Genomic DNA, 15,281 nt, shown 5'->3' on the forward strand with positions numbered 1-15,281 from the left:
GTCAATTCGAGTGGGTTGGGTCGGGTTGAGTAACAGTACTATTCAAAAATTATTCAACCCGAACTCAACTCGAACCCGAGCCAACCCGAAAACTCTCAATCCGAATCCGAATTCGAATCAACCCGATCAACCTGATAAACCCGTATAACCTGATTTTGAATTTTTTATAAATCATTTTTAAAGAAAATTAAATTAAATTCAAAAAAATAATATTAATATTTTAATTTAAACATATAATAATAAAATCTCTCTCATGTAAATGACTTAAATTTGAAAATCTAATTGTAAAAAAATAAAGTATATTTACTAAATTAGACAAACAATTATTTAAAAAATAAAAAATGTTCAAAATAAATAATAAATTATGAAAATTTATGATATAAATATACAATAAATATTTTTTCGGACATATAATATATAAAAATATAGGTAATATTTATTAATTATATATATTTTTTAAAATTTTAAAATTTTCGCCCGATCATTTTTTCCAGGTCAGCTATCGGATCCAATCCGATCTGACCCGTACTCGAAAACCCTTAAACCCAAACCTGATTTTTTTCGAATTGAACCGTGTTGGGTTGATAGATCGTATCTGATTTTGACACCTTTTGATTTGACTTCCAATGTGGAATAATTATTAATCACATTTCATTCAAATTCCAACAATAAATATGATCATTTCTTTGTGCTCGTTGGTAAACTTGACAATAATTACACAGAATTTCTCTATGTTTCTAGTTTGTCTGGCCACGATCCTTGAACATGACCATTCGTTTGTCTCAAATAACATCTTGAAAAAGAAAGTCATTCTTAAAAATAAATTATATTGTCACACATTAATTTCTTGAGACATCACGCTCAATGAATAAGCTATTTTTCTTTTTCTTGGTGTACTATGTTTTTTTTCTTCCATAAACAAAAGTATAGAGAATAAAGATTCGATCACTAAAATTTAATGATCAAGAGTTCAGGGGAAAGCACTGAAAATGGAAACTGTAATCTCAAGTGCAAGGGGTAAAAATCCAGCAAATTCTGCTGCTTTCACTATGGGTTAGGATAATAATAAAGAAAATGAACCAAACAAAAAAAAAGACAATAAATTAGAGATGCATCGTTTTTATTATTATTATTATCAAGATTTAGCATTTGTAGTGAAATCCATGCAAGTCTGGCAGCAGCAGCCTGAAAACCGACAAGTCTGACACCCGAAACACACGCAGGTGGTGCATCCTTTGCAAGTCGGAGACCGAGTGCAACCCCTATACACCCTTCGGCTTGCTCGTTCCTCATCGTCATCACATGTAATTCTGATACACATCAAGTATAAGATCAGTTTTATCGCAGCGAAAACAGTTATTCAGACGAAAATGGATGTGTATCTATTGAATGCTGCAAAACTAGTGACTGTAACTCAATTTCTGTCACGTCTCTAGGCTCACATGATGAGGCTGTCTGCAACTTAGATTCTACACAATGAGTCCTATTAATAACTAATCTGAATCTGTTATCATTCGTGCAAGTAATTAATCCAAATTACCAAAAGAGATAATTCTATAATCTTAGTCATTCATTCTTCTCCTACAATAATAAGTCGTGGAACACTGCGACCACAATGGCGACTGCACACCATATTACACCATAACAAAGTGTAAAACCTTGACCACATCGTAACGGGGATACAGTATATTCCACATCTTCCAAAAATCTAGTAGAACACAACCTACTTTTGACTGCAAATGAAAAGCACTTCTTTTACTGTAAGAATATCATCTTCGAACTTAGTAATCCTAAATAAACTAGATGCTCACCTGTACATCTTATCTTGCGTGTAAGATATAATGGAGAGCAGTCAAAATTTACAAACTGCAAACACGACATTAGTATAAAACAGAAAGCCAAGAAGGCAAATACAATACAAAACTCGAGAAACGATAGTATAAGGAAGGTAAATGTGAAATAGGTCTCAAAAGTTCAAATTCAAGTGTAGATCAAGGCAAGGTGATGAAGACACTAAGAAAATTTATAAGCTTAGTTTGTGCCGAAGTGCTAGACCGGTCCTGATGTAGTTTATTGGGTGAGGATGAATACTTTTCATCACATAATATTTAGCAACCACTTCTAATTTTTAGCTTGCTAGTCCAGTGGCGCATAGCAAAGTTTAGTCTTTCAAGCAATGATGATAAATATATAATATAACCACTCTCAAATGGTTGGTTGCGAAACAAAACCAAATGGCTGATTCAAATTAGGTTCAGTCATGGAGAATCTTAAATTTTTAACCCCAGAATAAGCGCATCACAATCAGAAGATTTGGTGCATATTATGAGCAGGAAGATTTACTAGAATATCTACTCTGAAGCTTCATGATATTTCTATTGTCAAAAACACATATTGATACTTTAGTGACTTAGAAAAGTAAGCTCATGTTCATACAATACCAAGACTATTTTTTCTCCCAAAAGGAAACTGATAGAAAATTCTACTTTTAGGCAATGAACAGGAAGCATGGTGTGATAGTATCCTCACATGAGTCCCCAGTGGTGGACCATAAATCTGGAGGATTTGCTGTATTGAGATATCCTGGAGGAAACAATATCCCATCTAACCAATGTTTGAGTCCTTGCAGGGGAAAAATTGGGGTTGAAGCGAAGAAAAGGAAGATAAAGTCTAGGTAGTTTGCCCTCTTACATTTTCAAATGCAAGTTAACAGCCTAAATTGCACAAACTCTTATAGTCAAAACAGGTAACTAGCATAACAAATATAAGCTTGTGGAGGAAATTTATTATCATGAAGTTTACTCCCGCATACCAAAATGTATGATATAGTGGTCATGGGAAACAGTAGTTTAAGACCATTTCTATACATCCAAAAAGTTCTTTTGAGATAACAAGGTGATAAGCATGAATACAAACAAATAAATTATTTAAAGCCAGAGGTTACTTGAAATGGCCTGAAATTCAAGAATGTCACCGTGTAAAAATTTCAAGATTTCGGCGAACAAGAGCATACTTGTCATGAGGCATATCACTGCATGTCCAGTTCACGCTTAAGAAAGCATCATGGTAAATCTGGCATTCTTCCTTGTTGCGAAGATGGAACCTGCGCAATTTGTTACACTGACTGCATCGAATAAACTCATCATGATGACCGGTGGTTTTTCCAGTTGATCTCTGGGATCCATTTGCATGTTTTGATGCTTCGTTGTAATACTTGAGCAGGGCCGTCTTAAATATAGGAACTTTCTCTCCATCAACAATAACCCATATATTATTCTTCCATTTCCTAGCTGTTTCTCGACCAGAATGCTTCTCAAATGCAGCTGGAGTTAACTTGTCTGATCACATAAATTCAACTTTCTCAGCAAAGCCAGTAAAACCCATCAAAACGAGGCAAAATTAATTGATTGATTGAGTACTAATACCGTGCTCCAGTCAGAAGTGGAACACGATTATGTGCAGACTGCAGATGTAAGACATTTAATCGATGCATTTCCCAAAATACATTTGGCTAATTTATGTGGCAAGAAAATAAAAGTACAAGGCAAATACAAATTATGAACAAAATTTTATTATTTAGATTCCATATTCCTTTGGCAATCTAGTATGCCATACGGAAACTTTTATGTAAACTGCATAATCAGGCCACAAAAGTTTGATTAGTGCATTTCTAAGCATATACAAGGTGGCATTACATGTAGTATAATGAGACAGACGGTTAATCAGACTTTAGAAGATGTTCAAACTAACTTCGAATTCAAACCACACAAATTTTCATAAAGAATCTTAAAGGCATACAACTCTTGTCCGAGCTGTGATCCAAAACAGTACTAGAAAATGTTTGCGTTAACATAACTTGACTCCATGACCTATGTACGGTCGTCATATATCTGGCTCAACTAACAGGAATTTGAGTGGTTATTTCATAAAGAAAAATATATCTGACGCTTAGATCCTTGAGAAGAAGAGCTTATTTATTAATTCCCATTAGCGTAGAATTCCAGGACGAAAACTCAACATGCTGCCACATATACAAGGAGGAATCTCAACCATAAAGCAGTCCTATCCCAGCCCTTTTTAAGCAATCACAAGAATTGAACCAGATTTTACAGCAAAATGCAAACTTGAAATCAAATCCATATACAAGAATCAAATATGCAACCCACAAGTAACACCCCACAAACTAATAAAAGATTTCAGATTTTGTTTGCTTCAAACAGAACAACAGAGCTCTGCCCAAATACATAAAATCATACTCCGGGAATGTGGTAGGGTAGGTCGTCTCATCCACTGTTTATGCTTTTGGTACCTCTCAAACTCCATAAAAACACAATCTTCGAATGAAAAACCAGAATACATTAATCATGACCCACATGAAGACATACATAGCTAGAAACTGAAGCATTCACCAAATAACAAGAACACATCAATCCTATATGACAAATCAGAACACATTTTACATATAAACCAATCAAACCCCTAACTCTACTTATTAAAACCCATAAAACAAAGCCATCGAGGCATTCATGCACCACATTAGAATCCCATTACTAGTAAAAATACTATTGTTACGTGACACAGGCATATCATAATCTCCTGCGTCGAAAACAACAAAGAACAATCATATGATAGCGCGCACGTCCATATATATAGGTATAGTTACAAACCTTCTTGACAACCCGGGGTGCATTCGCAGCGAATTTCGAGCTCGCCAGAAGCGAAAACCCTAAGAGTCCCAACAGCATCACCATAAGTGTGGCTTGTGCAGCCACACGTCACTATTACGTAATCATCACATCGCTGGAATCCACTAATGTCTCTCACTTCCTCATCGCTGAACAAAACGACTGCGCCTCCTCCTGCTCCACCATTATTCTCCATATTTTTCCTCTTCCTATCTTCACTCATTGTGTCTCAAATCTCTCGCACGCTCTGCGTCACAGCCAGAGAAGAAAAAGGCAAAGGGAAAACAAAACCCACATCAGAAAACGAATAAAACAAAGAAAACAATTGAATACACCAAATGGGTTCTCCGCCACTTGCGTGTTTTTGTGTGCGCATTTATAGATTGTATGTATGCACACTCATTACATATACATTTATATATATTATTCACACACATATACGTGCAGACGAGCATGCTCTAGATTGTAGAGAGGGAAAGAGGAAGAACCTAGAAGAGGGACTTGAAAAAGGGAGATTGTATCAGAACGTACGCATCTCAAAACAGGAGAGATCTGCTGGAGAGAAGCGTTGAAAAGGAGGAGCGATGGGGTGTTTTATAGAGCCCGTGTGTGTGTGTGTGTGTGTGTGTGGGGATAGAAAAGAAAAGGGCAGAAAAACGAAGGGTAATATGATTAATTATTTGGGGTTTAGTTGAATGAATTTGTTTGTGTTAGGCAGAGAGAACAGAGCTGGCCAAACTAATGTAGTGCCCAAATTTCAATCTGTATTCATTAAATAACAATGAAATAATGAATAAGTAAATGGGAAAAAAAATTTGGAGACACTAGCAGCACTAGTTGCATGACTTGACTCCAATGATATATACATACATTTAATATATCTATGTATGTGTTTAAAATATACATCACGTGCAGTACGCATAAATCAAAATGTTACGGCTTATTTATATGAGCAGGTCTCTTGTGACATTTTTACGAGTTTTTTTTCGTGAAACATGTCAATTTGATTCATATATAAAGTAAAAAAATAATATTTTTTTTGAACAGGATCGAATTGGAGATCTATATAAAAAATTTAATTCATGAGATCGTCACACAAGACTTTTGTGTTTGTTTATATTATATCCATGGTTGTGAGAAGATGAGGAGGATGTGGAAGTGGGTATGGGTTGGTGCAAGCGTTTGTTGCCCTTGTTTTAATATTTCTAGCAATTTGGCACTTTTGTGATTTATAAATCCGTATATTTTTTTTTTTTATAATCATGTTTTCTACAAAAATTAGAATGTGGAAAGTATAAAATGAACTTAAAATAAATAATGAGTAGGTCTCTTGTGAGACGCTCTCCCGAATTTTTATCTGTGAGACGGGTCAACCCTACCGATATTTACAATAAAAAGTAATACTCTTAGCATAAAAAGTGATATTTTTCATAGATGATCCAAATAAAAGATCTGTCTCACAAAATACGATCCATGAGAACGTGTCACATAGGTTTTTGCCATAAATAAAATGGGTATGAGAGTAATAATGGACAATTATCGGATGTAATATGTGGGTGGAATTTGCGTTGAGTTGGGTTATGGGGATGTGGAGGAAATACTTGTCATGGGGAGGGAACGAGGTTTTGGAAAATGCGTACTTTGCTATTATTTTTATAGTAACTTTGGCTCGTTTTTCGTGGAGACCCTTTTTAACCTTTGGTCACATTTAGTAACCTTTGGTCTAATACTTTTTTAAGTCTTCCTATCATCATTAGCGAACCGCATGAAATATACCGTAACGTCTATGTCGTATAACGAAGATAAAAGTAGATAAGTGATTCTGTAGTTAGTGGTCATGAATTCGATTCTCTTATCAACCATTTTTCAGAAGAGTTTTTTTACATAGAGATTGTCTAATATGGTTTATCTGATTAATATAATTTATAGTCTATTGTGTTAGTCCGCGAGTTTATCAAACGTGCATCGAAGGGAAGCAATTGTCGATTGTCATGTTATTAAAAAAATACGAAATAGATAAATTATACAACTCTATATTTCTATGAAGGTTGCGTTTCGTTGGGTTGATAGATAAATAATGTGTAGATTATTAAAATATTGAGTAGAATGTTGAATAATATTTTGTAAATAATGGTATGTTTGATTTGATTGATTGAATTTGAGATAACATTATATATGAAACCATTAATCAATACAAATAAAATTAAAAAAAACGATAACGTTATATTTTTTATTAATTGATTTGGATGTATGTCACAAACATTACATACAGGGACGGATCCAGGAATAAGAGTTGGGGGGGACTTGAACTCAATATGATAAGTTATATATTATTAAAAAAAAATTACATTATATCGTTCAACGAAGTTGTGCCGTACGTGATTTTAAAACATAAAATTCATCAATAATAGAATTTACATCAATATGTTTAGCTAAGAAATTCATCAATAGAGTGTCAAACAATCAGCAAGAAATTCATCTTCCATTTTATTGCGAAGTGTCGTCTTCACATGCTTCATTGCTGAAAAACCCCGCTCAATAGTGCTGGTAGACACAGGTAATGTCAAAACAAGATGAATCAATCTAGTCAACATAACGTAAACATTTGACCGTCCACTCTCAGTCAATTGCTGACACAACTCAACAAGTGTAGAAATCTTTAAATTCTGCATCACATCAAGTTTATAATGTATCAATTCATACTCCAAAGCAACAATTTCTTGATCTGTGAAATCTCCAGGATAAAACTTCGTTGCAAGCTTGCAAATATCATCACTGTTAAATGAGTCAAATGAATTTTTAGGATCTAAAGCTGTACTAAGAGAAAGAAGTTCCACCGATGACTCATTGAACCGAGTATTTAACTCCATCAAAATGAAATCTATTGCTGCATTAAAAACATCAAAGTGATAATGATGTTCTATTGTAGTTTGCCGACAGGAACGTCCAATCTTATATAGACAATCAAGGTCAGGCACATCAATTTCATTTCTTGAGCAAAAAACTTTAACTTCATGAAGAAATTCGTTCCACCCACATTCTCTAAATTCTTGAAGGCTAGTTTTGGTAGTAGTGACAAATGTAATAGCAGTCAAAATGTCTTGAGATTTTCTTTGAAGAATTTGACAAAGAGCATCTGTTGTTATCATAATTTTATGCATTAAGTGCAAAATAAACACAAATTCAAAGCTTGCCATGTTTCTGTAAATCCCCCGAACTTCAGCCTTAGCTCTTCCATTTGGAGAATGATCACTGAGAACTTCAAAAACTTTGCAAGTTGCAGTGTACATACCTATCAAGCTTTTTACCGAATCATAGTGAGAACTCCAACGAGTAGCTCCTGCTCGTTGCAAATTACCAATCTGGTCTGCACCACTTCCAGAATCATGTTCTCCAATTGACAACATATACTCAATTTCATTTCTTTGTGCAGTATGTAATTCAACAATGCATTTAGTAGAAGAAGTGACAATATTAACAATATTAACAATATTGTCCAAATGAGAAAAGAATTCTCAAATAACACTAACATCCTTAGCTGCAGAAACCAATGTCACTTGTAAACGATGTGCAAAACAGTAGACATAGTATGCATAGGGACAATCTTTGAGAAATAATGCTTGAAGTCCATTCCACGCTCCACGCATATTGCTAGCACCATCATATCCTCGGCCTCTGATTTTCTTAACATGGAGATCATGATGAACAAGAACATTTGATATCTCATTTTTCAAATTCATTGAGGTAGTGTCACTAACACTTTTGATGGCAAAAAATCTTTCTTTCAAAATCCCATGATTGTTCACAAACCTCAATATAATGGTCATTTGCTCTCGTTTAGATATATCTCGGGCTTCATCAACAAGAATACAAAAGTATTTATCTCCAACTTCTTCACGAACCATCTGCTGTACTTTATTGGCCATAATATGTAAAATCTCTTTCTGAATTTCTGGAGCGATATATTGGGTATTTTTTGGAGCATTCTCAAGCACAACTTCATCAATTTCTGTATTCATTTTTGCAAAAGCCTTCACCAATTCAAGAAAATTTCCACGATTAGCTGAAGATAGAGATTCATCGTTACCTCTAAACGCACAACCTTGAAGTGCTAGCCAATGAACAGCTACAAATGAGGTGCTCAAACGCAGACGATTTTTCTCTTTTTCCTCTTTAGATTGTGCATGCATCACTTTATCAATATGTTGTGAGGGCCTCATCAAATTTTCAGCCCTTCTCTCACATATAGTATGAGGCGAAGAAGCTGCAGAACCAATATGGGCAAGAAAAGCACATGTTTTTCCTTGTTTTACTCTTTTCCAATTGTCAAATCATCATTGACCAATGCCGAGATATTAGATGAATTAACATCATTTAGGAAAATAAAACAATAGAAACAATATGCCTTATTTGTTGAAGGCGAATACACCAACCAATAAAATTTATGAAACCATTTTTTCTGAAAACGACGATTCTGACTTCCAAATTTTGTACCTGGATACTCCAACATATCTGGTTGATAAGGCCCCATATTTAGATATGAACGTCTTATCTCATCTCGTACATTAACATTATATTCACATATCTGTTTTTTTTTCCCGGATCTCGTTCAATACAAGTAGATGATGACTGATGATCGTCTCTAGGAGAGGAACATGAAGGAATTTGGATATTGGGAAATGGAAGACTTTCACTGGATTGATGCTGCATTGTAAGGACTGTAGAAATTGAAGTATCTTCACTTGCTTGACGATCTCTCTTCTTAAAGAAAGAGGATATCAATGTTTTTCCTTTCTTTGCAGCAGATTGATGTTCCATTTTGAAATAGTTCAAGTTATAATCCTAAACAAGTAATAAAATAATTATCAACAAATAAACAACTAATTGTCAACCAATAACTCAACAACAAACAATCAAGACTCAAGAATCAAACTTTGTGCGAGAAGAATTTAATGAGCAAATGTAGTAGTTTACTTAATTAAATGTCATGGTGAATCACCAAAACATTTAATTAATTAATTGGTGAATTATTAAGAATGGAGCTAACCCACTCTCGAAAAATACACAGATACACACGTAAAGGCCACTGGTCATAAATTAATTGAGTAGGATGAAATCTCTAACTGAAATTTTTAAATAACTCATAAATTTCCTCATTATAAAAACAGGTTTAGTAAATTAATTTGTTTGAACCAGAAGAGAAAAAAAAAATACAAAAAGAATCGTACATATTCCAGGCTTTTACCAACCCAATGAAACATAATTACCCTATGTTACCTTTCACTGCTTTGACACTTGGTCAATCAGTTCATAAACGTTAATGACATTATGAAACAATCAAAAGAAACATGAGATTATAATTTAAAGTAACTCTGCTTCTAAACCTCCTCGGTTGACAACTTTGGAAGAAAAAGATGGTGAGGGATCATAGGGACATTCTTTTTACAGAGTGTACAATAGCTTCCCTCACATTTTAAGGAGAATAGACTTTATTGACATAATTGTAACAACAGTCACCTCCAAAACCAGGATGCCAGAACCTTATCCTATATTGTATTTCCGTAGTTTATCAGAGTTATGCATCTAATATCAAGCAATTTAGAATTGAATGCTATTCAACTCCCAGATACTTAACAAAACTACCATTTACACAAATCCATCACGAGCACAATTAAAAGGCCTCGATTAGCTCGCAATTCTTTGAACCACTCCATCCAATTTCTCTATAAATACACATACATGCCTCAGATTTTCACAGCACAGATTTTTCGTCCTAAATAAAAAGGTGATCGGCATTTCATCAAACAGGTCATGGTCAACAGAGAAAAAGGCAACCAAGAAACCACAAATCAGAGAAACCATCAAAAACAAAATCAAACATATATAGCCGATTCTTACCTGGATTGTTGCCCTGCCGGATGAGAAATTCGATTTCTTGCTGAGTCCGATTGCGCTTCTTTCTCTGGCTAAAGGAGTTGGGAGAGATTTTGTAGAAGTGAGGTGGGCCAAAATTTTGTAGAATTGAGGTGGGTCGAAATTGGGTTGGGCTGGGCTGGTCTGGACTATTTTAACTAAGTATTAAAAAAAAGTGGGCTGGGCTACAGCCCTGTACAGCCCAACAATACATCCGCCCCTGATTACATATTTATTATCATCATATTTTTCTAACAATATGTGTATATACGATTATTTTATTTTGATGGAATCAATTTGAATCTTAAAATTGAAGCACATTAGGAGTCTGTAAGAGGATTATTTGTTTGGTATATGGCTCATTGGCTTGGGTTTCAAAACACGTATATGAATCATAATCATGATAATTAACAAATTGAGTTCATTCATAAAATTTTGTTACAGTTTTTAATTATTAATCAGACAATTATATGCAATTATATTAAATACGTAATTTATAGAGATAGATATGTGAAATTTTGAATTTTTAAAGTGGATGATATATTGTATTTATGAGTAAGTTATATTAAAAAAATTATTTATCTAAATGGATCAGATGTTTTCATAAAAACTAATTGTTGTCACAAATTCGGACTACTAAAAACCTCAACTTTTATATATCTATCGTCATATTCATTTAGCACCGTGAATATAACGTATCTTAAGATTTTAAAAAAAGTTGACTTACCTATACTTTAAATCGATATTTTGTCTAAACTATTATTGTTATTTCTAGTTATATAAAAACAAAAATTTGTGTGAGACGGTCTCAATTGTCATATTTTGTGAGACATATATCTTATTTGTGTCATCCATGAAAAAAATTACTTTTTATACTAAGTGGGAAATGTCGTGAAGCTTCTGCCCGGGCGCAAATTTATTGCCGCCCGGGCGCGATTCTTTTATCAAAAAATTTTGAGTTGCCGTGAGGTGTCCGCCCGGGCGGATATTTATATGCGCCCGAGCGCGCCCCTTCAAAATTTTTTTTTAAGCCGCGAGTCATCTCCCCGGGCGGAAACTTAGGTCCGCCCGGGCGGATCGCGTAGATTTAAAATCCTGCAACCTTCTTTTCTTCTCCCCATTCGTAACCTAGTCGCCCCCACTCGAATTTTCGCCCCTTCAATCTCAATCTCACTCGAATCACCTATTTGGTGCACATTTCAGGTACATTCTTGCATCTCCGCCTTCACCGAGCGTCAAGAAGCGATTTCTCCGGTCAAGAACTCAACTTTCCGGCCACCCCTGCGAAATCTCCGGTCACCTTAGCGACTTCCCGACCGCCGCTGCCCTCTTTCGGCCACCACTGACTTCCGTCACCACCCTCCTACTCCGGGATTATTGTTCTTCAGAAATCATCATCAACGATGGCACCTAAAAAAGCTTGGGTAAGTCACGGTGCTTCTTCTTCGTCATCTCGTACTTCCCAATTATTTGTGAATACTGCAGCTAGGGAACGATATGAGCATGCGAAAATACATCGCGCTCCGATTCGGGAGCGAGGTGTCCAGCTTGAGCAGAATATTCTTATTATTAGACAAACTGCGAGTAGAGGATGGGGTAAATTTTGTTCGCAACCGCAAGCCGCAGTGGCACCAGTGGTGCGAGAATTTTACGCCAATGCGTCTGAGCGGAGCGATAGCAAGGCGCTTGTGAGAGGAAAATTGGTTGATTTTAGTTCAACAAAAATTAATAGGGTGCTTGAGACACCGGCGGTGGACGATTCGTTGTATACGGCATGGGCGGCAGAACCCGATTTCGAGTTGATGATGCGCCGCATCTGCTATCCGGGGTCTCCGTGGAAGACACCTGGATCGCACACCTGTTTCGCTGAAAAATATCTGCTAGTCCCGGCTGCGATGTGGTATGCTTTTCTGACCACACGATTGATGCCAGTCGGGCACTCGAGTGACGTCCAGAGGGAAAGGGCAGTGTTGATATATGCACTGATCACACATATGCCGCTCAACGCGGGAAAAATCATTCATTCACAGATCCAGCTGAGCATCCATAATCCAAATGTGGCGTTATTCTTTCCCCATGTTATCACCGAACTATGTGCGAGCGCTGGGGTGATTTTTCAGGACGACGAGGAGTGGCTGCCACCGACCAAGGCCCATCGATGACGCCAGCTGGCTACAGAAGACCGCAGTACGGCGGAAGGCGTTCCCTCAGTTTGGCCCTATCTGGGACAGTTTGACTTTTGATCCACTGCCAGAGCAGCCTCCACCACCGGCCCCGCGACCTAGACGTCGCCTTCTGCATGAGAGGATGGATGAATTTGCTGCATTTGCTGATCATCAGCTCCAGTGGCAGGCTGTGAGTCAGACTTATCAGATCGCCACTGACGCCATGCTACGTCTGTCTCTGAGCCACAGTGGTATCAACCCGGCCCTTATGCCGCCCCCTATGCCAGCTTTCCCGCCGCCGTTCCATTTTCATTACGCCGATGCACCAGAGCCGGACGCTGGCATCGTTCCCCCGGAGACGCACGAGGAGGAGGATCAGTGAGATGGGAGTCACTTCTATCCCTTCTTTTCTTTATTGCATTTCGTTTCGTTCAGTTTATTTATTTTCGTTTATCGTGCATGCTTAAGGTATACTGCATTCATTTTGTTGTTCCTATCTGTCTCTTTTTCTATCGTCTGCTGCATTGGGGACACTGCTCGACTTTAGTATTGGGGGGTGGATGGGTGTTGTGTCGTCTTTGTCGTGTTGATGCTTTGTTCATATTGTTCGTTGGCATGTAGTTTTAGTTGTTTTGCATATGTTTGTGTGTCAGCCGACAGTATTCGATATAGTACTTATTAGCCAAGGATGATTAAGAAGTGATGAGACATGCCTTGTTGATCGTGTAATCGCATTTTTTTAGCACGTACTGTGGTAGAGACATGAAGTTTTATTTCGAGTATTGAACTCTTTTTACACGAATGTTAGAACTAAAAGCATGCATGACAAGATGGTGAAAATTTTAAACTAAAGTGGGGAACAAAGATGTTTGAAGGTGTGAATTGAGCTTGAATATATTCTCTTGAATCGAGGTATCTATCAGCAACACAAAAAAAAAAAAAAAAGAGAAAGTTGGAGATGTAAGGTGAATAAAGGAATGAAATCCTATTCCTGGCTAAAGTTGGAGATGTAAGGTGCTGTGGAGCCGAATAAAGGAATGAAATCCTATTCCTGGCTAAAAATGCAAAACACATGGATTTGAATCTGAAATGAAAAGTTCAAATATAGTCCTTTCATTACTGTATTCTTATTCAGAAAAAAAGAAACAAAAGAGAAAAATAGTTGCTGGTGATTACTGAGTGCAGAGGAATAGAGAAGAGTAAGATTTACACTAACAGACTGATTTAAATATCTGACAATGGTTGAAAATGAAACCCTCTATCATTTGTGATGCTAGGACTAACAACACACACACACGTTCAGGCTTTATTTGAAACGATGTCTAGACCAAGGGAAGTGCGAAGAATTGTGTTGTTACATTGATCGACAAGGAAATATATTGAGTTTCGCTAAGGCTAGTTGATGACTATGAATTCAATGTCGAGCTACTTTGTGTAATATTTCATTTTGTCTTGTCACCTGTTTTGCTCGAGGGCGAGCAAAAGGTTAGTATTGGGGGGTTGATATAGGGGGATTTTACTTGTTTTTCATATCATGTTATGTCACATTGTGTTGCATTTATCGTTTAGATTGCATGCATTTTGTCACATTTTAGAATAAATTATGTTTTATTGTTACTCATGTATCTCGTTGGTGAAAATGCAGGAGATTCGTACAAAACTGAAGAAAAAGAGAATTTTTGCGAAGGACTTCTGCCCGGGCGCACATAAATGTCCGCCCGGGCGCTTGAGAGCTTGAAAAAATCAATTTGTGCGAAAGCTATGCGCCCGAGCGGAAACTTATGTCCGTCCGGGCGCGCCAAAGAAGAAAGAAAAAAGAAAATATGCGAAGACCATCCGCCCGGGCGGAAACTTATGTCCGCCCGGGCGCGCTCGTAAATTTGGAAAAAATTCTGGACGATTCCATTCCTTATTTTCTAAAGGTGGATGATATGGTAAGGGGATTTGGACGTTTTTAGATGCATTCAGACTTCATTGAGCAGCCGCCGCAAGCTTTGGAGAGGATTTTTGCGCTTGGATTGAAGATTCGAAGCTTTCCGGGCGTCGTTCTTCGCAATTTTCGTCAATTCTAGTATTTCTAATTTAGTTTTTCTCTCTTAAACATTGTTGTGTTTATTTCCACTATGAATTCTAGTAGCTAAACCTTAATATTCTTTGGGATTTAAGGGGATCCTGCCCCAAACTTTGATTTAAATTAATTCACATATCAATTTCTGATGTATTCTTGATTATACTATTGTTTTATCGTGTTGTTAAAGCGTAGCTAACTTTAATAACAATTTTATATTGCGAGTGAGTTCGAGAGAATAACTTGTGATAGGAACGAGTAGTATAATCCGTGGATCTACAATTTACATAGATATATGAAATTGGATACGCGCCGATAGTTATAGTCCTAAGGGTCGAAAACTTGGGGGTTTCATAGATCGACATGAAATTCACTATTGATAAATAATTAAAGACATTTAATTACTTCATTGAGTAGAATTAGTTTGGCATAGCTCGAGAGAGTGTGTTC

The 15,281-nt window shown here is 36.5% G+C and overlaps 3 protein-coding genes across 4 annotated transcripts; all 3 read right to left on the reverse strand.

Moving 5' to 3' along the window:
* Positions 1-929: 929 nt before the first annotated feature.
* On the reverse strand, positions 930-5,333 carry LOC142549090 (protein ULTRAPETALA 1-like). 2 transcript variants are annotated; one of them, XM_075657851.1, is made up of 5 exons: positions 5,174-5,333; positions 4,668-4,932; positions 3,014-3,338; positions 1,812-1,866; positions 1,155-1,310 (listed from the first exon to the last, which is right to left on the reverse strand). In XM_075657851.1, exons 2-4 carry the CDS (start codon positions 4,906-4,908, stop codon positions 1,860-1,862), a joined length of 573 nt encoding a protein of 190 aa, XP_075513966.1. In that variant the 5' UTR covers positions 4,909-4,932; positions 5,174-5,333; the 3' UTR covers positions 1,155-1,310; positions 1,812-1,859. The 2 variants fall into 2 exon arrangements, with proteins under 2 accessions (XP_075513964.1, XP_075513966.1); XM_075657849.1 differs by lacking the exon at positions 1,812-1,866 and having other exon boundaries at positions 930-1,310.
* A 1,796-nt stretch (positions 5,334-7,129) lies between these two features.
* On the reverse strand, positions 7,130-8,092 carry LOC142549991 (uncharacterized). Its single transcript, XM_075659236.1, has one exon. The coding sequence runs from the start codon at positions 8,090-8,092 to the stop codon at positions 7,130-7,132; it is 963 nt and encodes a 320-aa protein (XP_075515351.1).
* Positions 8,093-8,200: 108 nt separating this feature from the next.
* LOC142549993 (uncharacterized) lies at positions 8,201-8,875 on the reverse strand. Its single transcript, XM_075659237.1, has one exon. It carries the CDS (start codon positions 8,873-8,875, stop codon positions 8,201-8,203), a length of 675 nt encoding a protein of 224 aa, XP_075515352.1.
* Positions 8,876-15,281: the final 6,406 nt, after the last annotated feature.

Source organism: Primulina tabacum, chromosome 6, assembly GCF_025594145.1.
Source record: "Primulina tabacum isolate GXHZ01 chromosome 6, ASM2559414v2, whole genome shotgun sequence".
NCBI classification, from domain to species: Eukaryota; Viridiplantae; Streptophyta; class Magnoliopsida; order Lamiales; family Gesneriaceae; genus Primulina; species Primulina tabacum.